Raw genomic sequence first — 26,802 nt, forward strand, 5'->3', positions numbered from 1 at the left:
TAGTATTCAAACACTACTCATAAAAACAGCTCATTCTTTTTTTCTTCTATACACTGTAACATGAAAATTACTAACACGTATGTAATATGTAAAACAAAAAAGTAACGTAATTTAAAAGCTACCGACTTTTTTCTTGATAAATTTCTTTGCGACTTTCTCTTAAAAACAGCTTCTTTTTTTTCTCTTCTATACACTGTAACATGAAATTTACTAACATGTATGTAATATGTCAAAAAAACGTAATGTAATTTAAAAGCTACCGTCTTTTTTCTTGATAAATTTCTTTGCGACTTTCTCGTCGTCGAAATTGACATAGAGCTGAGTAAAGATGGCCGAATTGAGACTCATCCGATGAGGAGCTTTTGCATATTTCGACCACTGATCGAGGTCAGCATCGTAGAGCCAAATCTCGTCTTCCGTCGCTCCGTGATGCTCATGACCCAGCGACAGAATCTGACTCTCGAAGTTCATGTAATGACCGATGGACCGGCCGCTAAGCGTCGACGACAACATTGTCCACTGGTTGGTGAGGAAACTGAAACACTCGATGGGAATCTGTCCGTGGAGCGGGACGCCCGGCCGTGGGATTCCGCCCAACACGAAGATTCTGTCGTCGTAGACGACCATATCGTGGAGCCGCCTGGCATAGAACATACTTGGCATCGGCTCGTAGTTCTGCGTCGCTGGATCGAAGCTGATGAAAGAACTCATGGTCTGGCGGTCGTGCCCTGAGATCCCCCCCGAGAGGTAGATTTTATCCCTGCAGAGAACCGACGCTAGTGAATGTGTCGGTGCCTGGAGCGGCGCCACGTCCTCCCACGTGTTGGTCACAACGTTGTACCGCTCCACCGAGTCGAGAATTGCGAATTGCTCCGTCGATCCTCCGAACGCGTAGACAAATCGGCGAAACGCCACCACGGTGAACTCAATCCGGAGCCGGCGCATCCGGTTCAGCTCCTGACCCACCAGGTGGCGTGGATCAAACCGGAACAGCGACGGAATCAGCGTCCCGCCCCCGTAGTCCACCACCCGGCAGATGTACACAAAGTTGTCGACCGCGGCGATGCGGCAGTCCCTGCTCCCGTTGGTGTCCGTGTACAGATTGTAGAAGCTCCCTGAAGTGTGGGTATACGCCGTCACCTGGAAGGGCATATACGAGGTTCCATGGTGTATGAGAACTATGGAGGTTGCATCACTGCGGACAGTCGAACACTCGTCCACCAGCGGATGTCCTTTCTTGGACATGGCATGATAGTGGTAGCCTTTGTTGACCAGCTCTTTGACCGCCGCCGGACACCGCGTCATCAGATCGCTCTCGCGGATCATCGCCAGCTCACCCTCGGACATCAACCCGAACCGGATGTGTCCCAGAACCTGCAGACTGTTGTTGATGATCCGGATGGGCTGGAACCGGAACCACCTATCCAGACAGCAGTACAGCTGGTACTCGGACCCAATCCGCAGTGAGTTTCGGGCCAGGTGTTTGGCGAGACTCTCGGGGTCGAACTTGAGGAAGCCCTGTGTCTGGCTGAACTCGTAGAACTTCTCCTGGATCATGTTCTCCCAGTGCGCGAGGACGCCGTCCAGGGAGTACGTGTCGGCGATGTTGAGGAAGTCGTCGGCGTTATCGAACGCCATCAGAGACTTGATGTAGTTGCTGCAGACATCCAGGGCAGACGACACCTGCAGGTGGCTCGCCGTGTTGATGATCTCCGTCAGGTTGTCCAGGTGCAGAGCCATCTCCCCACTGTAGATGAAATCAATCACCTGAAAACACAGAGTAAATAAGATAAACTATTATCTCTCCCCACTGTAGATGAAGTCGATCACCTGAAAACACAGAGTAAATAAGATAAACTATGATCTTTCCCTGCTGTAGATGAAACACAGAGTAAATAAGATAAACTATGATTTTTCCCCCGCTGTAGATGAAGTCGATCACCTGGAAACACAGAGTAAATAAGATAAACTATGATCTCTCCCCGCTGTAGATGAAGTCGATCACCTGGAAACACAGAGTAAATAAGATAAACTATGATTTGTCCCCCGCTGTAGATGAAGTCGATCACCTGAAAACAGAGTAAATAAGATAAACTATGATCTCTCCCCGCTGTAGATGAAGTCGATCACCTGGAAACACAGAGTAAATAAGATAAACTATGATCTCTCCCCGCTGTAGATGAAGTCGATCACCTGGAAACACAGAGTAAATAAGATAAACTATGATCTCTCCCCACTGTAGATGAAGTCGATCACCTGGAAACAGAGTAAATAAGATAAACTATGATCTCTCCCCGCTGTAGATGAAGTCGATCACCTGAAAACACAGAGTAAATAAGATAAACTATGATCTCTCCGCTCTGTAGATGAAACAGAGTAAATAAGATAAACTATGATCTCTCCCCGCTGTAGATGAAGTCGATCACCTGAAAACAGAGTAAATAAGATAAACTATGATCTCTCCCCGCTGTAGATGAAGTCGATCACCTGAAAACACAGAGTAAATAAGATAATCTATGATCTCTCCTCGCTGTAGATGAAGTCGATCACCTGAAACACAGAGTAAATAAGATAAACTATGATCTCTCCCCGCTGTAGATGAAGTCGATCACCTGAAAACACAGAGTAAATAAGATAATCTATGATCTCTCCTCGCTGTAGATGAAGTCGATCACCTGAAACACAGAGTAAATAAGATAAACTATGATTTTTCCCCCGCTGTAGATGAAGTCGATCACCTGAAAACAGTAAATAAGATAAACTATGATCTCTCCCCGCTGTAGATGAAGTCGATCAACTGAAAATAGAGTAAATAAGATATACTATGATCTCTCCCCGCTGTAGATGAAGTTGATCACCTGAAAACACAGAGTAAATAAGATAAACTATGATCTCTCCCCGCTGTAGATGAAACACAGAGTAAATAAGATAAACTATGATTTTTCCCCCGCTGTAGATGAAGTCGATCACCTGGAAACAGAGTAAATAAGATAAACTATGATCTCTCCGCTCTGTAGATGAAACACAGAGTAAATAAGATAAACTATGATCTCTCCCCGCTGTAGATGAAACACAGAGTAAATAAGATAAACTATGATCTCTCCCCGCTGTAGATGAAACACAGAGTAAATAAGATAAACTATGATTTCCCCCCCGCTGTAGATGAAGTCGATCACCTGAAAACAGAGTAAATAAGATAAACTATGATCTCTCCCCGCTGTAGATGAAGTCGATCACCTGGAAACACAGAGTAAATAAGATAAACTATGATCTCTCCCTGCTGAAGATGAAACACAGAGTAAATAAGATAAACTATGATCTCTCCCTGCTGTAGATGAAGTCGATCACCTGAAAACAGAGTAAATAAGATAAACTATGATCTCTCCCCGCTGTAGATGAAGTCGATCACCTGGAAACAGAGTAAATAAGATAAACTATGATCTCTCCCCGCTGTAGATGAAGTCGATCACCTGAAAACAGAGTAAATAAGATAAACTATGATCTCTCCCCGCTGTAGATGAAGTCGATCACCTGAAAACAGAGTAAATAAGATATACTATGATTTCTCCCCGCTGTAGATGAAGTCGATCACCTGAAAACACAGAGTAAATAAGATAAACTATGATCTCTCCGCTCTGTAGATGAAACACAGAGTAAATAAGATAAACTATGATCTCTCCCTGCTGTAGATGAAGTCGATCACCTGAAAACAGAGTAAATAAGATAAACTATGATCTCTCCCCGCTGTAGATGAAGTCGATCACCTGAAAACAGAGAGTAAATAAGATAAACTATGATCTCTCCCCACTGTAGATGAAGTCGATCACCTGAAAACACAGAGTAAATAAGATAAACTATGATCTCTCCCCGCTGTAGATGAAGTCGATCACCTGAAAACACAGAGTAAATAAGATAAACTATGATCTCTCCGCTCTGTAGATGAAACACAGAGTAAATAAGATAAACTATGATCTCTCCCCGCTGTAGATGAAGTCGATCACCTGGAAACACAGAGTAAATAAGATAAACTATGATCTCTCCCCACTGTAGATGAAACACAGAGTAAATAAGATAAACTATGATTTTTCCCCCGCTGTAGATGAAGTCGATCACCTGAAAACAGAGTAAATAAGATAAACTATGATCTCTCCCCGCTGTAGATGAAGTCGATCAACTGAAAATAGAGTAAATAAGATATACTATGATCTCTCCCCGCTGTAGATGAAGTCGATCACCTGAAAACACAGAGTAAATAAGATAAACTATGATCTCTCCGATCTGTAGATGAAACACAGAGTAAATAAGATAAACTATGATCTCTCCCTGCTGTAGATGAAGTCGATCACCTGAAAACAGAGTAAATAAGATAAACTATGATCTCTCCCCGCTGTAGATGAAGTCGATCACCTGAAAACAGAGAGTAAATAAGATAAACTATGATCTCTCCCCACTGTAGATGAAACACAGAGTAAATAAGATAAACTATGATCTCTCCCCACTGTAGATGAAACACAGAGTAAATAAGATAAACTATGATCTCTCCCCACTGTAGATGAAACACAGAGTAAATAAGATAAACTATGATCTCTCCCCACTGTAGATGAAACACAGAGTAAATAAGATAAACTATGATCTCTCCCCACTGTAGATGAAACACAGAGTAAATAAGATAAACTATGATCTCTCCCCACTGTAGATGAAACACAGAGTAAATAAGATAAACTATGATCTCTCCCCACTGTAGATGAAACACAGAGTAAATAAGATAAACTATGATCTCTCCCTGCTGTAGATGAAGTCGATCACCTGAAAACAGAGTAAATAAGATAAACTATGATCTCTCCCCGCTGTAGATGAAGTCGATCACCTGAAAACAGAGAGTAAATAAGATAAACTATGATCTCTCCCCACTGTAGATGAAGTCGATCACCTGAAAACACAGAGTAAATAAGATAAACTATGATCTCTCCCTCTGTAGATGAAGTTGATCACCTGAAAACACAGAGTAAATTAGATAAACTATGATCTCTCCCCACTGTAGATGAAACACAGAGTAAATAAGATAAACTATGATCTCTCCGCTCTGTAGATGAAACACAGAGTAAATAAGATAAACTATGATCTCTCCCCGCTGTAGATGAAACACAGAGTAAATAAGATAAACTATGATCTCTCCCCGCTGATTTCTTTTATTACGGCCTCATCAAAGACTGACATAAACTATTTTAGCAGTGGTGCGACGAAGAGAAAGGAGGGGGATAGAATCAATACCTGCAACCGGCCTCAGTGGTGTCGTATTTAAACCATTAGACATTAGGCTGGTAGGTACAGGGTTCGCAGCTCGGTACTGGCTCCCACCCAGAGCGAGTTTTAACGACTCAATGGGTAGGTGTAAGACCACTACACTCTCTTCTCTCTTACTAACAACTAACCCACTGTCCTGGACAGACAGCCCAGATAGATGAGGTATGTGCATAGGACAGCATGCTTGAACCTTAATTGGATATAAGCACGAACATATTTCTTTAAAAAATAAAGAAAAAGCTACCTGCTGCAGACCATCAGCTGTGACGCCCTTCAGATCAATCATGTTCTGTTTACTCTCGGCCATCTCCCCGCCACACATGACGCGGAAGTAGTCGCTGGTTGCTGCCAGCAACACCTTGTGCACCTGTAGACAAAGGAAATGTTTTATTTAACGACGCACTCAACACATTTTATTTACGGTTATATGGCATCAGACATATGCTTAAGGACCACACAGATATTGAGTGAGGAAACCCGCTGTCGTCACTTCATGGGCTACACTTTTCGGTTAGCAGCAAGGGATCTTTTATATGCACCATCCCACAGACAGGATAGTACATACCACGACCTTTGTTACACCAGTAGTGGAGCACTGGCTGGAACGAGAAATAGCCCAATGGGTCCACCGATGGGGATAGATCCTAGACCGACCGTGCTGCAGACAAAGACAAGTTATATGATAGCTCATAGAAAACAAGTGTTTTACCATTTACACGTTTAGAATGTATCATGTGGGGGGAAAAAGCAACTTTGAAAATTTGTCATCAAATTAAATTTTCCTTAGCCTAACAATAAAAGTTAGTTTGTTTTGTTTAAAAACACCACTAATCATCTGCTATTAGATATCAAAACATTTGGCAATGTTGAAAAATAGTCTTAGAGAGGAAACCCGCTACATTTTTTCATTAGTAGCAAGGGATATTTTATATGCACCAATTCACAGACAGGATAGCACACACAACAGCCTTTGATTTACCAGTTGTGGTGCATTGGCTGAAACAAGAAATAGCCGAATGATCACTGATGGGCATCCATCCCAGACTGACCATGCATCAAGCGAGTACTTTACCACTGGGCTATGTCCCGGGCCCTCTCATTAAACAGTGTTTGTGCTGATAGCAGACATGGACAAAACAAATTGGATGATTTCCCATCATATTTAACCTCCCTTAGCCTAACAGTGTAACACAATAAAGACTCATGTTAATAACTGTCCACATTTGTGGGGATGTACATGTATCACCATAAATAAAATACCTGCAAACTTTAACTTTAATTGCCGAATGACAGTATTAACCGTGGAAATACAATGTATGTTTAGTTAGACAACCTACACCAGGGGCCAGCAAACAATTACATAGTTATTGTTAAAATCAGACAATTTTTACCCCTCCCTCATAATGTTGTTTAATGTGTATTGTAGATGCAAACATAATATATTCTATAAGCCTTAATCATAACGTATTTGTTCAAGGCCATTTATTGTAAATAAAAGCTAAAGATACAGACATCTATGCAGGGATTCTATAATTATTTTTTTAATCCATTAGCCATGGGATCAGTGATTTAATTTTTTTTACTAGCCACGATTAAAAATTCACTAACCCTAATTTACTTTAAGTTAATACAATTTTACTAAACAATAGTAATAATCAGATATGTCACCTAAAGAGGGTGATAGAGGTTAAAAACAATAACATTTGAGGTTGGGATGAGGTCAGGGTATTCATATTTACAAAACAGACTTAACTGCAACATTTAACCAACAAATTTCACTAGCCGTCGGACATGGCAATAGTTGTTATTTACTAGCCCAACACTGAATATCACTAGTCATGAGAGTGGGGCTACCATAATCTAGAAGCCCTGTCTGGCATGGCAATAGTAGTTATTTACTAGCCATGGGAGTGGGGCTACCATAATCTAGAAGCCCTGTCTGGCATGGTGATAGTAGTTATTTACTAGCCCAACATTGAATATCACTAGCCATGGGGGTGGGGCTACCATAATCTAGAAGCCCTGTCTGGCATGGTGATAGTAGTTATTTACTAGCCCAACACTGAATATCACTAGCCATAAGAGTGGGGCTACCATAATCTAGAAGCCCTGTCTGGCATGGCAATAGTAGTTATTTACTAGCCCAACATTGAATATCACTAGCCATGGGAGAGGGGCTACCATAATCTAGAAGCCCTGTCTGGCATGGTGATAGTAGTTATTTACTAGCCTAACATTGAATATCACTAGCCATGGGAGTGGGGCTACCATAATCTAGAAGCCCTGTCTGGCATGGTGATAGTAGTTATTTACTAGCCCAACACTGAATATCACTAGCCATGGGAGTGGGGTTACCATAATCTAGAAGCCCTGTCTGGCATGGCAATAGCAATTATTTACTAGCCCAACATTGAATATCACTAGCCATGGGAGTGGGGCTACCATAATCTAGAGGCCCTGTCTGGCATGGCAATAGTAGTTATTTACTAGCCCAACATTTATTATCACTAGCCATGAGAGAGGAGCTACTATAATCTAGAGGCCCTGTCTGGCATGGCAATAGTAGTTATTTACTAGCCAGAGTTCGACAAATCCGCTAGCCCGACGCCCGTGGCTAGTGGTTTTTAAGTTCGGGCTAGTGAGAAACGCAAAACCACTAGCCCCTGCGGGCTAGTGGTTTCCCCCCTCCTCTCGTCATCGCTCGATCGTGGTTTTTTTCTTCTTTCTTTCTTTTTCTCTCGGCTGAAATTTCGTTTAATAAATTTGATTGTGACGTTGGTCATCGAATAATATCAACAACACAATCAGTATATAATAATAATAATCCACTTGAGCTAGGTCTGCAAACTGCAGTAACATGCTATCTCTACATCGTCACAGTTACAGCATGTATTGTTTACCTTTCCCTTTCAAGTTTCTGGCACAGGAAATAAAGTCTAATGACATGCGTGTTTTGATTGGTTAGACACGTCACGTGGTAGTTAATCTCGCACACATGTTTTAGGATAAGAACTTGGAAATCACCAATAGCAATGACAGGTTAATCTCAATCAAGTAAACCCCAGCCATGCTTTGAATTTCAGTGTTTGTTTTATTTACCTATTGTTTTCTAATTTAACACTTTGCTAACATGTGGTTATCGGCAATCAGGAAAACAATTTACTTTAATGGTAACCGCATATGCAATGACTCGGCTTGGCCTATTACGTGTAGCGGTTTGGATAATACGTCACAGCTGCCGATACAAGATAATACCTTTTTTGTTCATCAATTAACAACGGATTAGATGTCGCCGTTATATTCTTTTGATATCGGTCTGACACGGGATAATGCCCTGTATTTGGCATCACCGTTCCTGGCGACATAAATAGTAGGCCCTAAATATACAACCAACTACCAAATACACTGAACCATCTATTACCGTGTGTCACACTGTCGTACCCTCATTTAAATTTAATTATTTTGATAGTGTGTTTAGATACCAACCAAGAGTTTGCTCAATTATTTTTCCCCGGGGGAGGGCAAAAACGAAAACGGGACAATGACGATGGATCACACTTGACAAAAGACAAAACGTACGACACGACAAAAAACTGAAAGTTACAACATGATTTAAGTGTTTGTTTTATTTTACTGTTATACTCGTAAATGTGTAATGTTACAAAAATTATATAAAAATCCAGTTATAATTGATCAGGAATTTGGGCTAGTGCTTTATCTTGGTGGGCTAGTGGTTTTCACAAACCCACTAGCCCTGTGGTTAGTGACTTTTCAAAATATTTGTCATACTCTGCTAGCCCAACATTGAATATCACTAGCCATGGGAGAGGGGCTACTATAATCTAGAAGCCCTGCTATGGCTTATTAGTAATACATGGAGCATTATTACATGTTTATTGTACAAGACGTGACCAAACCCAATATTTTATATAAACCAATTCATAAGTAATACATACAATATCAATTTGTTTTACCTCACGAGAGCACACTGATTAATTAATCACTGGCTACTGTATGACAAACATTTGGTAATTCCGACATATAGTCTGAAAGAAAACCTGCTACATTTTTTCATTAGTAGCATGGGATCTTTTATATGCACTTTCCCACTGACAGGACAGCACATACCATTGCCTTCAATATACCAGTAGTGGGGCACTGGTTGGAACGGTGAAAAAACCATATCAAAGAATGGTTCCAATGAGGTGGTTCGACGCCATGACGAAAGCAGCCCAGACGAGTGCTCTATCCACATCTTTAACAATATGAAATATATAAATTAAAATAAATTTTAAAAAATTGTTTAATAATTGTTACACAACCAACTCTGAATTGTTACCTCAAATACCCGTCCCTCGGCCGACACCTTGTAATCACAAAGTTCATTGTTGTTGCGCAGACTGTTGAGTTTCTGTATTACTAGGTCTCCATAACCACATGCCTGGAACTTGTTCCCTTCACTCATCCTGTCCCGTGTCACAGACGAGGCATTTCTGAAACAACATCACCAGAACTCTGTGAATCTGCATTCACCGTTTACAAATTATGTTAAAACCAGACCTCTGAGATTTGAAAATGGATAAAATCCATTTACTAGTTATGGTTAAAGTTTGTTTTGCTTAATGATAGTACCACTAGCTATTGGCTGTAAAACATTTGGAAATTTTGACATATATATAGTCTTAGAGTGGTAACCCGTTTTTACATGTTTCCATTAGTAGCAAGGGATCTTTTATACATGCACCATCCAACTGACAGGATAGCACATACCACGGCCTTTGATGCACCAGTTGTGGTGCACTGGCTGTAACAAGACGTGCCTAAACCTTAATTGGATAAAGGCACGTTAATAGAGTTTACGATTATGATTACAAATTTTTATGGTTCAGGCAATATCGTAACCCCCTCCCCCAGTCCAATGCCCGAGTTGTATGATACCAATGAATGTGATAATTGTGAGTAATGGCTCTGCAAGTGAACAGTTTGTAATATACATTTGTAATTCTTATATTCCTTACACTGTATTCCATGTAGATCCAAGCATGTGTACAGGGCAAGGGTTTCGGGATTTGACCCCTCCCTCCACTTAAGCAATTTTGTTTTAATTTATTTTCCACATCAGAATGTCTCAACCCTACTAGAAACTTCACTCACATCCCGTCTAGACAGCCCCCGTATACATTCCTGCACACAAGTGTCACAACCCTTAGAAGACCATAAAAACATGTTTTAAACTTAGCGAGGGTCAATATCATTCCTACTAGAAATGTATTTTAACTGGCCACTATGATTTTGTTGTTATATTTCAAAGCTCTATTAGTAAACAATGTTATATTTATTATGTGGTGAGGTAAATAATGATTGTGCAAATTTAAATGTCAAGGTTTCACTTTCTATAACACTGTTCTTGAATTATTGCTGATTTTTATAGCTTACAATAAATTATTAATCTGTATAATCGTGTATGGAAGTATGAATGTTTAAGCTTAAATATTGATCAGACATCCCAGTCACGTGAAGTTTTCATTTTTTTCCGTTTCTGTAGCCATTCGCTGTAGTAGGTCAGTGAACTAGGGGTTTATTATAGAAACTAGGTCACTGCACCGATTGCGACTGGGGTTAAAGTTTTCCAATATAAATCGTAACAGTTAACGTTGAGACAATTGCTGTGAAAAAAAGACTTCAACATAATCAACACAACGTTCAATCTGGTCGAGAAAATCAAAATCGGCGCGCGGACATACCTTAAAAGAAAAGTGAAACAGAATCGAAGTTTTCATAATTAGGACCAGAAAGTGGGCCACGTCTAGAGGAAAAAAAATTTAGGTCAGTAAGTTAAGATTATGAGGGTGAGACGGGCTAACGCTATGAAGGATAACGCATGGAACGGTATTCCTAAAGTGTCAGCAGTAAATGTTCTGGCATAACAGAAATAAACGAAATGAATAATGCGTGTGTTACTACGATAAATATACCTCGTTTGAAGCGTGAACGAAAACCAGCTGACTGGTCCGCCATTGTTGTGTTTGTTGCATATTTATTTCCACCCACTACTGTCTGCGATCCGATTTGCCAATACAATTATAATACATGCACGTAAAATATCCTATTCATTAAATATCCGAGTGCAGTGCTAAACAAAGACACAGAATGTAAAAACAATAGTAATTTTTAAAAAGAAGAAGAAAAAAAAAACCAAGACCCCCCCCCCCCAAACAAATCGAAACAAGTGCCCTAAAATAAATTTTAAAATCGTATGCGTTCAATACATGTAGCTTACTACACTGTTATTAAAAGGCACTAGTAATTTGCGTCCTGAATGTGCAAGTTAAACGACTTGATCTTGAACTTGTATTGCAAGTCGTTTCAATATTTAGAATTTAAATAGCTTTTCGGTGTCACATACATTTAAATGACGTCTTCTACAACTAGCGTCCTGCTAAAAGAGATGTAGACTTGAGCACAGAAGTGTTTGAAAAACGATTTTTAATAATAATAATAATAATAATAAATACACACACACACACACACACACACACACACACACAACAACCAAAAAAACAAAAAAACACACACAAGCAAAAAATCAAAACAAAAAACCAACAGGCACGGCGGAAGCAAGTCGACATTGGGGGGGGGGGGGGGGGGGGGGGGGGGGGGGAGAGTTTGACTGAGATCAAGGGCGCAAAGCAAAGTTTCTAAGGGGTTCGAGGTATGCTCCCCCAGTAAAATTGTAAAAACTAGATGTCCCGAAATGCAATTTCCTGCATTCTACAGATTTTTTAAACCCACAAAAAAAAAAGAAAAAAAAAGAAGCAAATAAACACAACCAATCGATAAATTAATTTGTAATTATTTATTATAAAAACATGCTAAATAACGAAATATCACACTTGCATCTTTAAGAGTTAAAGTTTTTTTGTTTTGTTTAACGACACCACTAGTGCACATTAATTAATCATCGACCATTGTTTATCAAACATTTAGTAATTCTGACTCGTAGTCATCAGAAGAAACCCGTTACATTTTTTCTAATGCGGCAAGGGATCTTTAATATGCACTTTCCCACAGACCGGAAAGCACATACCACGGCCTTTGACCAGTTGTGGTGCACTGGGCCCCGTTCCACGAAGCGATGTTAGCCCTAAGATTACCGTAGACGCATAGCTACCCTATGCACTAAGTTGATCTTAGGGCTAAGATCGCTTTGTGGAACGGGGCCCTGATCCACCGACGGGGATCGATCCCAAATCGACCGCGCACCAGGAAAGCGCTTTATCACTGGGCTACGTCCCGCCCTGAATGGCAATATGAATTCCGATACGTAGCTCGCAATACGATACGTAGCTCGCAATACGATACGTATCGCAATAATTAATGGTTATTAGAGGCAGTGTAAAATAGGTTCGGCAATTACACTTTTAAAAATTATTATTTAAGTATTTAAGCGTTTACAATTTTAGCGAATCCTTGGTGTTTCTGGTCATAGGATTTTCATGTTTGTAGTAGTTCAAAATTAATTTTATGCAAGCTGAAAATGTACGTAGCCTACTTCAAGAATTATGCATGCTGTTGCACGTATCTGCCATAAATCGATGAATCGTGGTCCTTGGTATCGCGATACGATACGATGCAGTATCGCCGTATCATTACATCTCTAAAGCTGAGTTGATGTGTCCAAGACAATACAGATTCAAAAGAGGTCCAACGAACCTTCTTTGATATGAGGGGCGGGACGTAGCCAAGTAGCTCGCTCGATACACGGTCGGTGTGGGATCGATCATCGTCGGTGGGCCCATTGGGCTATTTCTCGTTCCAGCTAGTGCACTACGACTGGTACATCAACGGCCGTGGTATGTGCTATCCTGTCTTTGGGATGGTGCATATAAAAGTTCCCTTGCTGCTAATCGAAAAGAGTAGCCCATGAAGTGGTGACGGCGAATTTCCTCCCTCAATATCTGTGTGGTCCTTAACCATATGTCCGACGCCATATAACCGTAAATAAAATGTGTTGAGTGCGTCGTTAAATAAACCATTTCCTTCCTTCCTTCCATATAACCGTAAACAAAATGTGTTGAGTGCGTCGTTAAATAAAGCATTTTTTTCTTTTCTTTGAAATTTTTTAGGAATTATTTGGATCGTTTTAACACTAAATATTAATTATAAATTATGTATATAATTATGTATGCAAATTATTAATTTTTTTCAAACTATATCGGCCTATAGAGGCTGACTTAATACGCGAATGTATTGCTAACAGTATATAATTCATTGATGGAGTGATCCCCGTGGTCTAGTGGTTAAACTGCTGGATAATCAAGCTGACGACCGTGGTTCAAATCCCGTCAAGGCTAGCTCACACTTTCTATCATCTCTCTCATCTATCGCCGTCTGCCTTTCATTATCTTAATATTAAAAAAAACCTTTCTAATTTCTCCTACGATTTCAATCTGTTTCGACCCTGTCTGTCAGTTTCCTCCAACTCTGTCTTCTAAGGTGTCAACAGCAGCTGTCTCAACGTCCTCCATGGGTGCAGTCTCTGTGTACTTCCCTGCACCCACCTGACATCCTAGTCCTCTGCCGCTAATAGAGCTGGTCTGACCCACGGCACTAATTAACAACCGCCGGTAGTAGGGGAGCATAGTAGGTGGTTACAAGTGCTTCTAACAATGCCAGAAATAACTACTGAACACTGTCCGAAGTGGTCAGACAAAGCACCTGTCACGATTGGAGAGACAAGGACTGGGATTTGAGGTGGACAGCGAAAGAAGTTTGAAAGACAGGGGGAGCTGCCAGATCGGGAAGAAATGAGATGGAATTCAAAGGAGAGAAAGGAAGTGTGTATACAAAAAACATAAAAATAATAAAAAGACATTCCTGAGTTTGCTGCAATTTTTAAGATGTTATCGACTAACAGAGATTTTTTAACGACTGTAATTCAAAATAAAATATTAGTGGCTGTATATTAAACGTGTTTCTGATCGTTTTAATATTTGTACTAGGTTAATTTCATTTTATTTCCTAAAATATATATTTTTTCGTTCGTACGTACGAAATTATTTTAAAACAAAATCCAGTTTTGGCTTATTAGAATTATTATTATTACTATTATTATTATTATTATTTAAATCATCATCCAACAATACTAAATTGCTCCAAAAAACGCGCGTCTCTGAATATGTTTATTTTCAAATTTTGCCGGAGAACATAATATGCCATCGATCCCCTCAACAGATCTCGCTCCCGTCGGGAGCTTTGTTCATTTGCAAACTCAGACTTGCCCTTTTTAGAATTTTGTGCCCCCCTTTTAAAAATAATTCCGGGATCCACCCCTGTAATTTTGCTGCACATTGTGCATCTGCCGTGCTATTCAGAAAGTTCACTGGTGCATCTAATATCGCCGTATTTATGTGTGTATGTATGTTGAAGTTTGGTCGTAAAATGACTAGTTTCAAATATGAGATACGTTTGAATAAGTTAATACACGGAAAGGTGTGTAACTGACGAAATGATGCTTAATAGTTTATAAATTGTAGAGTTTATATTTTCCCTTTCTTGTGTTATCATTGCCCCCCCCCCCCCCCACCCCATGTGTGCGTGTGTGTGTGTGTGTGTGTCTCTCTCTCTCTCTCTCTCTGTCTCTCTCTGTATATACAGAGAGAGAGAGAGAGAGAGAGAGAGAGAGAGAGAGAGAGAGAGAGAGAGAGAGAGTTCCATTTTCATGTCGCACTGCACTGCACTGCACTACACTACACTACACTACAAGCCTACTATTTTTTTTTATGTTAGGCCCTATGTTATGTTGCTATGTTATGTTATATGTCATGTTATGTTGTTATGTTATGTTATATGCTATTTTATGTTATATGTTATTTTATGTTATATGTTATGTTATGTTATATTATGTTATGTTGTTATGTTGTTATGTTATGTTATACTAATGTCTTCTTTTTTTAAAAACAAAAATCGCTATTTACCGATTTACTGAATACAATCCAAAACAAAAAAAAGGGAAGAACTTAAATTATTTTAATAAATTGAAGAGGTCTACTGTACAATATGACTATGAGAAATGTTAAATTCCTGTAATTTGCAGTTCTGTAAAATAATAATAACTGTAAGTGGCCATGTCTTCATTTTGTGAATACCGTAGTAAATTAGTTTGTTTTTGAAATTTATAAATGGCATAAGTTCTATTAAATTACATTAGTAGTTTTGGAAATTTATAAATGCCATAAGTTCTATTAAATTACATTTGTAGCTTATAAATTAAACTTGCAGAGCCTACTTTCAATCGATGAAGATAAACCCCAAGCGTGATTAATCTACAAACATGTAACACAATCATTTCGATACGGTTATAATGTATAATAGTGTGTCGCTGAAACAGTGAAATCATTAAAAAAAAAAAAAAAAAAAAAAAAAAAAAAAAAAAAAAACAATGAAGAAGAAGAAGAAAAGAGATTTCGTTGTATTACAAACACCAGAATGACCAGAAACACTTGAGATGTATGGAAATAGATAGTCTAAACAATAAAATACAAGTAATGTCTGATTACCCCCTCAAAACCCCCACCAACAACAACAACAAAAAACAACAACAAAAAAAACCCAACCCGACCGGCCTTAATAGTGAAAAATATGTAATAGTGTTTAAAAACTAGGGTCCATCGCTTTAATAATATCACGTAATGGGTTGTCATATCTCCCAGCATTTCACTTTTAATGTCTATTATTATGAGAATGCAACTGCTCCCCCCATCCCTTCCTTTGACATCTTTCACTGCCCTTTTTTTCTTTTTTCTTTCTTTCTTTCTTTCTTGTTGTCCTTTTTTTCAAAACAATAGTCTGCTAATGCGTAAATATATTTAAAACACTGCACTACAGATTTTGACCTGAATACTCATATTACACAAACATCATAATAAGTTAACGTAATATGTGGTTCAACCCCTCCCCTCTCCTACCCCCCACCCCCAACCCTCCGACTTCCATGCCGGATCACTCGACTTCTTCGTGCTATATATTTGAACAGAAATTAATTATTAATTAAATTCTTTTATGCAAACTTACCGTCAAACGATGGAGACAGAATAAATGGTGTTTACTCCTCTAAACTGGCTCGCGCGTCTGCTGGCACGTGACCGCACATTTGTGAATGAAATTGCCGCCGTCCTACTGGATTTGAATAGCTGAACGAAATGCCGAAGTTTGAGTCTTTAAAAGTTGTTTACAATTTTAACTGCTCTGACGTGTACACAGTGCAGACAGCGTGGGTGGTATGAAATGCTGGACAGAAATAGTTTCGTATAACTAGGACAAAAACACGTTAAATGTATACTAAATATATATATTATGTAATATATATTATTGTTTAATTAAGGATTAATTTTTTTTTTTTAGGAACGTGCAGAATGTTTTTTTTTTTTCATTATTATTATTTTTATTTTTTTGTAATTATTATTATTATTATTTGTTAAAATTATTTTACTCTTTTCACCTACACACATTAAAAAAAAAAATCATTTAGAAATACGGGTCGGCCTTTTCTAAAAAGGTAGAATCGTGTTCTGCAAAATACAGCTTTATATATATAACTTTATTGATTGGTGTTACATGCAAGGTTCATTCAGCTGACGATTATCGTAGTACAATTGCCTGTACTAGAAAGATAATTACCGATAGGTGCTAAATAAACAACATGATAAGCCGGCATATGATCTACGATTAATTCGTTCCACTTCCGAATTTATAATAACTTACTTTGAGACTGACGTAAAAGGGTCGATAAAAAATTCGTACATAAATAATTTTTTGTATTTCTTCGGATAGACTTAGTCGTTCGAGCTAAATATGTTTAATTTTACAGTTCAGACTAATAAACTGGTTCGAGAGAAAGCTTCTGTTCGACCCTAGGGGTATTCGACCAATCAGCACCAAAATAAAAGGGTTTAATAGAGAGAAAAAATCGGGACATTGTTCTCGGTTCGAGAATACCGGTAGGTTCGACCGTTGGGCGTTCGAGCCAATGAGATTCTACTGTGTGTATATATATATATATATATATATATATATTGTTGTTTTTTTGTTTAAAGGTCTAATTTACATTTACACACGCACATACCCCCATACACTAACACACAAAAAAAAAAAAAATAACCCCACCCACAAAAAACTGTAAAACAAAAACAAAACAACAAAACAAATAACAAAAATAAACCAAAAGAACACACACACACACACACACACGCCCAAATAAAAAAGTGTCTTCCTTTGTTCACCAGGTTTTATTGTTTATTAATTTTATGTGCACGTGTATGTCATATTGTGAGTATATTATGTTTGACGGCCCTCCAACTCCCCATACACCCTCCCTCCAAACAAGAGAAGAAAGAAAGAAAAGAAGAACAAAACAAAGAAATATTTTTTCAAATATTAATCTTTTTTTCTTTTATGAATAGATTTGCGGTTTTAAAGAAAATTATTCTGATGTCCGGAAATGGCATAAATAATATACCCGACTATCCTTACTGCACCCTGCCGATATTGTCCGTCGCTCATACTAAATTTAGAACTTGTCTGGCCGGAAAAAATCCGTAGTCCTGTCAATGCAAGATAAAGTAGACAGAAACAGGAGTGTCTTATAAGTTTCCATCTGTTTTATTCTACAGAAACAGTTCAATATGGGAGTGCTGATCTTCCACCGGTTTAGATGAACGTCAAGGGCAGACACAGAGAATATTTTAGGGAGGGTACCAAGGACAAACGGGAACATAGACCACCTCTTGAAAAAAAAAAGCATTTCAGTAAACGTTTGACGTTCGTGAAATTAAAATTGTAAACAAATAGTTAAAATGGGGGGTAAAAGATCCCTTGCTACTAATGGAAAAATGTGGCGGGCTTTCTCTCTAAGACTATGTCAAAAATACCAAATGTCTGACATCCAATAGCCGATGATTACTAAACAATGTGCTCTAGTGGTGTCGTTAAACAAAACAAACTAACTATTGCACGTAAGAGGCGGGATGGAGGCGTGTTAATTGAAATAAGGAAATGTTTTATTTAACGACACACTCATCACATTTTATTTACAGTTATATGGCGTCGGACATATGGTTACGGACCACGCAAATATTGAGAGAAGAAACCCGCTGTCTGGCTTCATGGGCTACTCTTTTCGATTAGCAATAAGGGACCTTTTATACGCACCATCCCACACAGGATAACTCATACCACGGTCTTTGATATACCAGTCGTGGTGCGCTGGCTGGAGCGAGAAATAGCCCAATGGGCCCACCGACGGGGATCGATCCCAGACCTACCGCGCATAAAGCGAACGCTTTACCACTGGGCTACGTCCCGACCGTATTAACTAGAATAATGTTAGGGCCTATTCTAAATATGAGCGAATTATATAGGATTGTAGGATATATAAAATAACCGGTTAAAATAATCGGCTTTATCCTGTTCGGATACCGGCCTCGGTGGCGTCGTGGTTAGGCCATCGGTCTACAGGCTGGTAGGTACTGGGTTCGGATCCCAGTCGAGGCATGGGATTTTAAAACCAGATACCGACTCCAAACCCTGAGTGAGTGCTCCGCAAGGCTCAATGGGTAGGTGTAAACCACTTGCACCGACTAGTGATCTATAACTGGTTCAACAAAGGCCATGGTTTGTGCTATCCTGCCTGTGGGAAGCGTAAATAAAAGATCCCTTGCTGCCTGTCGCAAAAGAGTAGCCTATGTGGCGACAGTGGGTTTCCTCTAAAAAAAACAGAGTCAGAATGACCATATGTTTGACGACCAATAGCCGATGATAAGATGAAAAATCAATGTGCTCTAGTGGAGTCGTTAAATACAACAAACTTTACTTTTTTATCCTGTTCGGATCGAATTGCGAATACCACTAAAGCGCTCGCCTGATACACGGTCGGTCTGGGATCAACCCCCCGTCGGTGAACCCATTGGGCTATTTCTCGTTCCAGTCAGTGCACCACGACCGGTATATCAAATGCTGTTGTATGTGTTATCCTGTTTGTGGGATGGTGCATATAAAAAAAATCCTTGCTACTAATGGAAAAATGTAGCGGGTTTCCTCTCTAAGACTATATATATGTCAAAATTATCAAATGTTTGATATCCAGTAGCCGATGATTAATAAATCAATGTGCTCTAGTGGTGTCGTTAAACAAAACAAACTTTATTTCTCGTTCCAGCCAGTGCACCACGACTAATATATCAAAGGCTGTGGTGTGTGCTATCTGCCTATCTGTGAGGTAAACAAACCCGTCGCTACTAATCGGAAAATGTTGCGGGTTTCTTTTCTTAAATTATATGTCAAAATTACTAAATGTTTGACATCCAATAGCCGATGATTAATAAATCAATGCGCTCTAGTGATGTCGTTAAACAAAACAAACATTAACCTCTGATATTAAAAAAAACCCCAAAAAACGTTTGCACAAACATGTATTTTGAGGCGATGACATTTACTGCCGAGTGGTAGCCGACGTTCAAACAAACAACTGATTTTGTCCACTGAGATGTATAATTAGACGACAGGGTCGTAGCTTATTGCTTAAAGGAGGTGGAGGTGGACAAGCTCGTCGGAACCAGAAGCGCAACGGCGGATCTAGGATTTTGTAAACGGGGAGGGGGGTGTCTTGCTATAATTTTCCATCAGTAGCAAGACATCTTTTATATGCCCCATCCCACACACAGGATAACACATACCACAACCTTTGATACACCAGTCGTAGTGCACTGGCTGGGACGAGAAAAAGCCCAATAGGTCCACCAACGGGGATCGATCAAAATGTAGCGGGTTTCCTCTCTAAGACTATATGTCAAAATTACCAAATGTTTGACATCCAATAGCCGAAGATTAACAAATCAATGTGATCTAGTTGTGTCGTTAAACAAAAACAGACTAACTGGAAGAAAAAGGGAAATGTACTAGTAAATTCATTGAGTTGAGTGCGTCCTTAAAAAGCATATTATATGTGAAAATAGTTTTTAATGCATTAACAAAAGTCCGATTCAGTTCTTAATATGGGTTTGCTGAGAAACAATTATTGCTATTTCTACCTTCATTAATTGGAGGGGAGAAGGGCGGTGGGAGGGGAAGTGGGGAGGGGTCGATCATGCGGCTTGTCACCCTATAGCGGAAGCTTTACCTGCCAAGTTAAAAGCAAGAACATCGCAGGATGCGGGTTAAAGGCAAAAAATAGTATTTATCTTGACGCTTTCAACTCACACTACACACAAACATAGAACCTGGTTTGGGATGAGCAAACAGGCCCATGTCAAAGGTTACTTTCGAGTCAACATCAATAGTTGGTATATCTCTTTGCATTATTCCAACACGGGTCACGGCGACCTTGTGCGGGTGACCTTCTGTCAGGTCAGCGTGAACGCGGCTCCTTTTGATGTGCGCCACAAAAGCCGACGACGTGGATGGGTGCTCAGGGATGCGGAACCCCTATTAGTGGCCCGTAAACCGTAACTGGATTCAGACACGGAAATGACTGAAAATGAGTTACTCGTTCAACTCACAAACCATGATTCCAGACTGCAGGAGTATTAACACAAATTTAAAACCTGAGAGGGGGGAGGGGGGGGGGGGGGGGGGTGCTTAGCTCTATATGTAGAGCAACTTGCCTTTGGTGCTTTGGTCCTATGATCTAATTCCCTCTATGGTCCCATCGGGTTTTTTTTTCTCTCCAACCAGTGACAATGATTGGTATATCAAATGTCGTGGTATGCAATGTCCTGACTGTGGTAAAGTGTATATAAAAGGTATCTTGCTGCTAAAGGAAAAATGTGGTGGGTTTCCACTAAAACTATGCAAACATTATTAAATATATGACATAATTAACAAGCATTATGACAGTACTGCTACAGCAATATAGGTCTCCTACTGGGTGACAGTGATAAAGCGTTTGCTTGATGCGCGGTCGGTCTAGGATCGATCCCAGTAGGTGGACACACTGGGCTATTTCTCGTTCCTGCCAGTGCTCTACAACTGGTGTAACAAAGGCTGTGGTATGTGCTATCCTGTCTGTGAGATTGTGCATATAAAAGATCCCTTGCTGCTAATAAAAAAAAGAGTAGCCCATGAAGTGGCGAGAGCGGGTTTCCTCTCTCAATATTTGTGTAATCCTTAACCACATGTCTGACACCATATAACCGTAAATAAAATGTGTTGAGTGCACCATTAAATAAAACATTCCCTTCCTACTGGATAAACACATTTTTATATCTCCTGAAAGCAATGGCCTAACTCTGTGGACAATGGGCAGGGCGTCATGAAAGTTAAACTTGATCTGTAACAGTACATGATGAAACTATATACCAAGTTTCAACTCAATAGCTTCAGGCATTGTAAGAAATACTATTTTTCAATCTCACAAGTTCAAGGACCATAACTTCTTCCAAGTTCAAGGATAAATTACCATGAAAGTCAAACTTGATCTGTAACATTACATGATAAAACTATACACAAAATTTCAGATCAATATCAATGCATTGTAAAAAAAAAAAAAAAAACCATCCGGAAAACTATATATGGGGCAGACGGATGGACAGACAGACAGCCATGGATAAAACCTACAGTCCTCTAACTGCACCAGTAGGGGACTAATCAATCAATGCGACCCCCTGCCAAGTATCATTGAACAAAACAAATGTTTCGAAACTGGAGGTGTAGGAGTAAGGTGGGTCAAAGATGAGTTCCAAAAGCACAGGTAGATGGCATATGCATTCAAAATGTTAGGACGCCATATAACCGTAAATGAAATGTGTTGGGTGCGTTGTTAAAGACCAGGGTTAGCTCTGTGTGTGGGCTGATCAAGGGATGCACAGTGTCAAACAAATTGGGGGGGGGGGGGGGGGCAGGGTTAGCTGTGTGTGGGCTGATCAAGGGATGCACATACAGTGTCAAACAAAGGGGTGGGGGTGAGACCAGGGTTAGCTCTGTGTGTGGGCTGATCAAGGGATGCACATACAGTGTCAAACAAAGGGGTGGGGGTGAGACCAGGGTTAGCTCTGTGTGTGGGCTGATCAAGGGATGCACATACAGTGTCAAACAAAGGGGGGGGGGTGAGACCAGGGTTAGCTCTGTGTGTGGGCTGATCAAGGGATGCACATACAGTGTCAAACAAAGGGGGGGGGGTGAGACCAGGGTTAGCTCTGTGTGTGGGCTGATCAAGGGATGCACATACAGTGTCAAACAAAGGGGTGGGGGTGAGACCAGGGTTAGCTCTGTGTGTGGGCTGATCAAGGGATGCACATACAGTGTCAAACAAAGGGGGGGGGGGTGAGACCAGGGTTAGCTCTGTCTGTGGGCTGATCAAGGGATGCACATACAGTGTCAAACAAAGGGGGGGGGGGACCAGGGTTAGCTCTGTGTGTGGGCTGATCAAGGGATGCACATACAGTGTCAAACAAATGGGGGGGGGGTGAGACCAGGGTTAGCTCTGTGTGTGGGCTGATCAAGGGATGCACATACAGTGTCAAACAAAGGGGGGGGGGGGAGACCAGGGTTAGCTGTGTGTGTGGGCTGATCAAGGGATGCACATACAGTGTCAAACAAAGGGGGGGGGGTGAGACCAGGGTTAGCTCTGTGTGTGGGCTGATCAAGGGATGCACATACAGTGTCAAACAAAGGGGTGGGGGTGAGACCAGGGTTAGCTCTGTGTGTGGGCTGATCAAGGGATGCACATACAGTGTCAAACAAAGGGGGGGGGGTGAGACCAGGGTTAGCTCTGTCTGTGGGCTGATCAAGGGATGCACATACAGTGTCAAACAAAGGGGGGGGGGAGGACCAGGGTTAGCTCTGTGTGTGGGCTGATCAAGGGATGCACATACAGTGTCAAACAAATGGGGGGGGGGGGGTGAGACCAGGGTTAGCTCTGTGTGTGGGCTGATCAAGGGATGCACATAGTGTCAAACAAAGGGGTGGGGGTGAGACCAGGGTTAGCTCTGTGTGTGGGCTGATCAAGGGATGCACATACAGTGTCAAACAAAGGGGGGGGGGGTGAGACCAGGGTTAGCTCTGTCTGTGGGCTGATCAAGGGATGCACATACAGTGTCAAACAAAGGGGGGGGGGAGGACCAGGGTTAGCTCTGTGTGTGGGCTGATCAAGGGATGCACATACAGTGTCAAACAAATGGGGGGGGGGGGGGTGAGACCAGGGTTAGCTCTGTGTGTGGGCTGATCAAGGGATGCACATAGTGTCAAACAAAGGGGGGGGGGGGGAGACCAGGGTTAGCTGTGTGTGGGCTGATCAAGGGATGCACACAGTGTCAAACAAAGGGGGGGGGGAGACCAGGGTTAGCTCTGTGTGTGGGCTGATCAAGGGATGCACATACAGTGTCAAACAAAGGGGTGGGGGTGAGACCAGGGTTAGCTCTGTGTGGGCTGATCAAGGGATGCACATACAGTGTCAAACAAAGGGGGGGTGGGACCAGGGTTAGCTCTGTGTGTGGGCTGATCAAGGGATGCACATACAGTGTCAAACAAAGGGGGGGGGGTGAGACCAGGGTTAGCTCTGTGTGTGGGCTGATCAAGGGATGCACAGTGTCAAACAAAGGGGGGTGGGGGTGGTGGTGAGACCAGGGTTAGCTGTGTGTGTGGGCTGATCAAGGGATGCACATAGTGTCAAACAAAGGGGGGGGGGGGTGAGACCAGGGTTAGCTCTGTGTGTGTGGCTGATCAAGGGATGCACATACAGTGTCAAACAAAGGGGGGGGGTGAGACCAGGGTTCGCTGTGTGTGTGGGCTGATCAAGGGATGCACATAGTGTCAAACAAAGGGGGGGGGGGAGTGGTGGGTGAGACCAGGGTTAGCTGTGTGTGGGCTGATCAAGGGATGCACATACAGTGTCAAAAAATGGGGGGGGGGGGGGGGGGTACCAGGGTTAGCTCTGCGTGAGCAAAACATTTTGGCAAATTGTCTATTAAACTTAAAAAATTGCAGAAATCAACAGTTATTTTCTAACAAAATGTCAATTATTACATGAAATTATTTTGCCAAATAAAAATAAAATTCACCAACTGCTTTCCAAATTCGCAATTGTTGAATTTGGCGATCGCCAGAGCTAGCCTGAGGGTACACAAGCCTAATGACTAGAAATAACAACACAACAATTCCATTAAAATACAAATTTTATTTCAGCACACGTGAAATAAAATATTTCATAAATAAATTATGTTCAATGATAATGATTACGATGACCATGACACCTTACTTGCCAATATCGTATTTCAAAGAGTGACAAAATGTCAAAGTCCCGATATGCTGTACAGAGACCTGCGCACTTTATACATTATTACAGGCCAGGAAGCAATGTGCACATTACCACTGGCAAGCAAAACATAATGTGCACGTTACTGGCAAGCAAGAAATAATGTGCACATTACCACTGACAAGTAAAACATGTGCACATTACTACTGACAAGCAAACCATAATGTACACATTACTATTGGCAAGTAAACCATAATATGCACACAATTACTGGCAAGCAAGCAGATTACTAATTACGGGTAATGTGCACTTCATACATTACTACTGGCAAACAAACCAGACCATATATATTTTACATTATTATACTGGCAAGCAAACCAGTGTACACTTTAACCATTACTACAAGCAAGCAAATCCAGACCCTGTGCACATCATAAATTACTATTGACAAGCAAACCAGAAAATGTGCACATTACACATTACTAGCAAGCAAACCGGATTATGTGGATATTACACATTACTACCAGCAAGTAAACCAGACAATGTGCACATTACTACTGGCAAGCAAACCAGATTATGTGCACATTACATTTTATTTCTGGCAAGCAAACCAGATTGTGTGGATATTACACATTACTACTGGCAAGCAAACCAGATTATGTGCACATTACATTTTATTTCTGGCAAGCAAACCAGATTGTGTGGATATCACACATTACTACTGGCAAGCAAACCAGATTATGTGGACATTACACTTTGCTACTGGCAAGCAAAACCAGATTGTATGGATATCACACATTATTACTGGCAAGCAAACCAGATTATGTGGACATTATACTTTGCTACTGGCAAGCAAAACCAGATTGTGGATATCACACTTTACTACTGGCAAGCAAACCAGATTATGTGGACATTACACTTTGCTACTGGCAAGCAAAACCAGATTGTGGATATTACACATTACTACTGGCAAGCAAAACCAGATTATGTGGACATTACACTTTGCTACTGGCAATCAAAACCAGATTATGTGGACATTATACCTTGCTACTACCAAGCAAACCAGACCGTTATGCACAGTTCGTATTAGTACTGGCAATCAAACCAGCATTCACATTACACATTACTGCTGGCATGCAAATGAGATGGGTGTGCACGTTACTACTGGTAAACAAATCAAATTGTGTGCACATTACTTATTACTACTGGCAAACAAAACAGACAATTACAATCATCTCTAGCAATGTCATGCAATTTTATTATTTTTTTCAAGAGGAGAAAAGGAAAAAAAAAGGCTGCTAAAATGTGTTCGATTGTCTGGTACTTTTGCTTATATATATATATAGTATAATGAACATGTTATTACTTGTCTAATACAGTCTAAAACAGAGCACATGTTAAGCATTCCATTCGGTGAAAATTCACACCATGTGCCACACCGATCTTGCATATGATGATGCAGAGAGTTAAAGCTTGAAGCTAACCTACAGTCAAAAAACAAAAGAAAAACGTTTTGTTTTGTTTAACAACACCACTAGAGCACATTGATTTATCAATCATCGGCTATTGGATGTCAAAGATTTGGTAATTGTGACAATAAACATCTGAAACCTGCTACATTTTTACATTTGTAGCAAGGCATATTTTATATGAACCATCCCACAGACAGGACATATCTAACCTACACTACAGTCAATGACAAGAGAAATGATACTGGGATTCACAGGATTCACTGTGATAATTGATAAAGAATGAGAAGTGTCCTGTTTGATTCTAATAATTATCTTGCTTGCCACGCTAAACTACCATACTGACTAAAGGTTTTGTGCAATTTTAACAAATGCAAAAGAAATACAAATATTAATTTAGTTTAATTTACCTGAAATTTGGCCGTATTTAAATAAAAATGCCAAAATATCTACTGGTCCTTAACAAAATTGGTTGAGTATAAACTTTTTAAACTACTTTTTTAAAACATATTCTTTGTTAGGGATGTAAATGGCTAGCTCTGGGTGAGCAAAATATTTCACCAAATTGTCTATTAAACTTTAAAAATTGCAGAAATCGACAGTTATTTTCTTTAAAATGTCAATTATTACATGAAATTATTTCGACAAATTAAAATAAAATTCGCCAACTGCTTTCAAAATTCGCAATTGGCAAATTTGGCGAATGCCAGAGCTAGTCCTGGATGTAAGAAGTGTCTCAAGGTTCATCTGCTAACACTAGACTTCTGCTCGTACAAGTAACAA

General features: G+C 40.3%; 1 protein-coding gene across 1 annotated transcript; it reads right to left on the reverse strand.

Moving 5' to 3' along the window:
- On the reverse strand, positions 1-25,785 carry LOC121368718 (kelch-like protein 26). The gene is made up of 7 exons (XM_041493469.1): positions 25,780-25,785; positions 24,357-24,431; positions 21,714-21,776; positions 20,573-20,784; positions 9,644-9,797; positions 5,549-5,671; positions 1-1,767 (listed from the first exon to the last, which is right to left on the reverse strand). The coding sequence occupies exons 1-7, from the start codon at positions 25,783-25,785 to the stop codon at positions 250-252; spliced, it is 2,151 nt and encodes a 716-aa protein (XP_041349403.1). The 3' UTR covers positions 1-249.
- Positions 25,786-26,802: the final 1,017 nt, after the last annotated feature.

This window comes from Gigantopelta aegis, chromosome 1 (assembly GCF_016097555.1).
Source record: "Gigantopelta aegis isolate Gae_Host chromosome 1, Gae_host_genome, whole genome shotgun sequence".
Lineage (NCBI taxonomy): Eukaryota > Metazoa > Mollusca > Gastropoda > Neomphalida > Peltospiridae > Gigantopelta > Gigantopelta aegis.

Coding starts and splice junctions, on each gene's coding strand:
- LOC121368718 (XM_041493469.1), bottom strand. Junction 20,785..21,713: donor AAGTTATGGTCCTTGAACTT/GTGAGATTGAAA, acceptor GGCCACTAATAG/GGGTTCCGCATCCCTGAGCA. Junction 1,768..5,548: donor CAGCTGATGGTCTGCAGCAG/GTAGCTTTTTCT, acceptor CTGTGTTTTCAG/GTGATTGATTTCATCTACAG.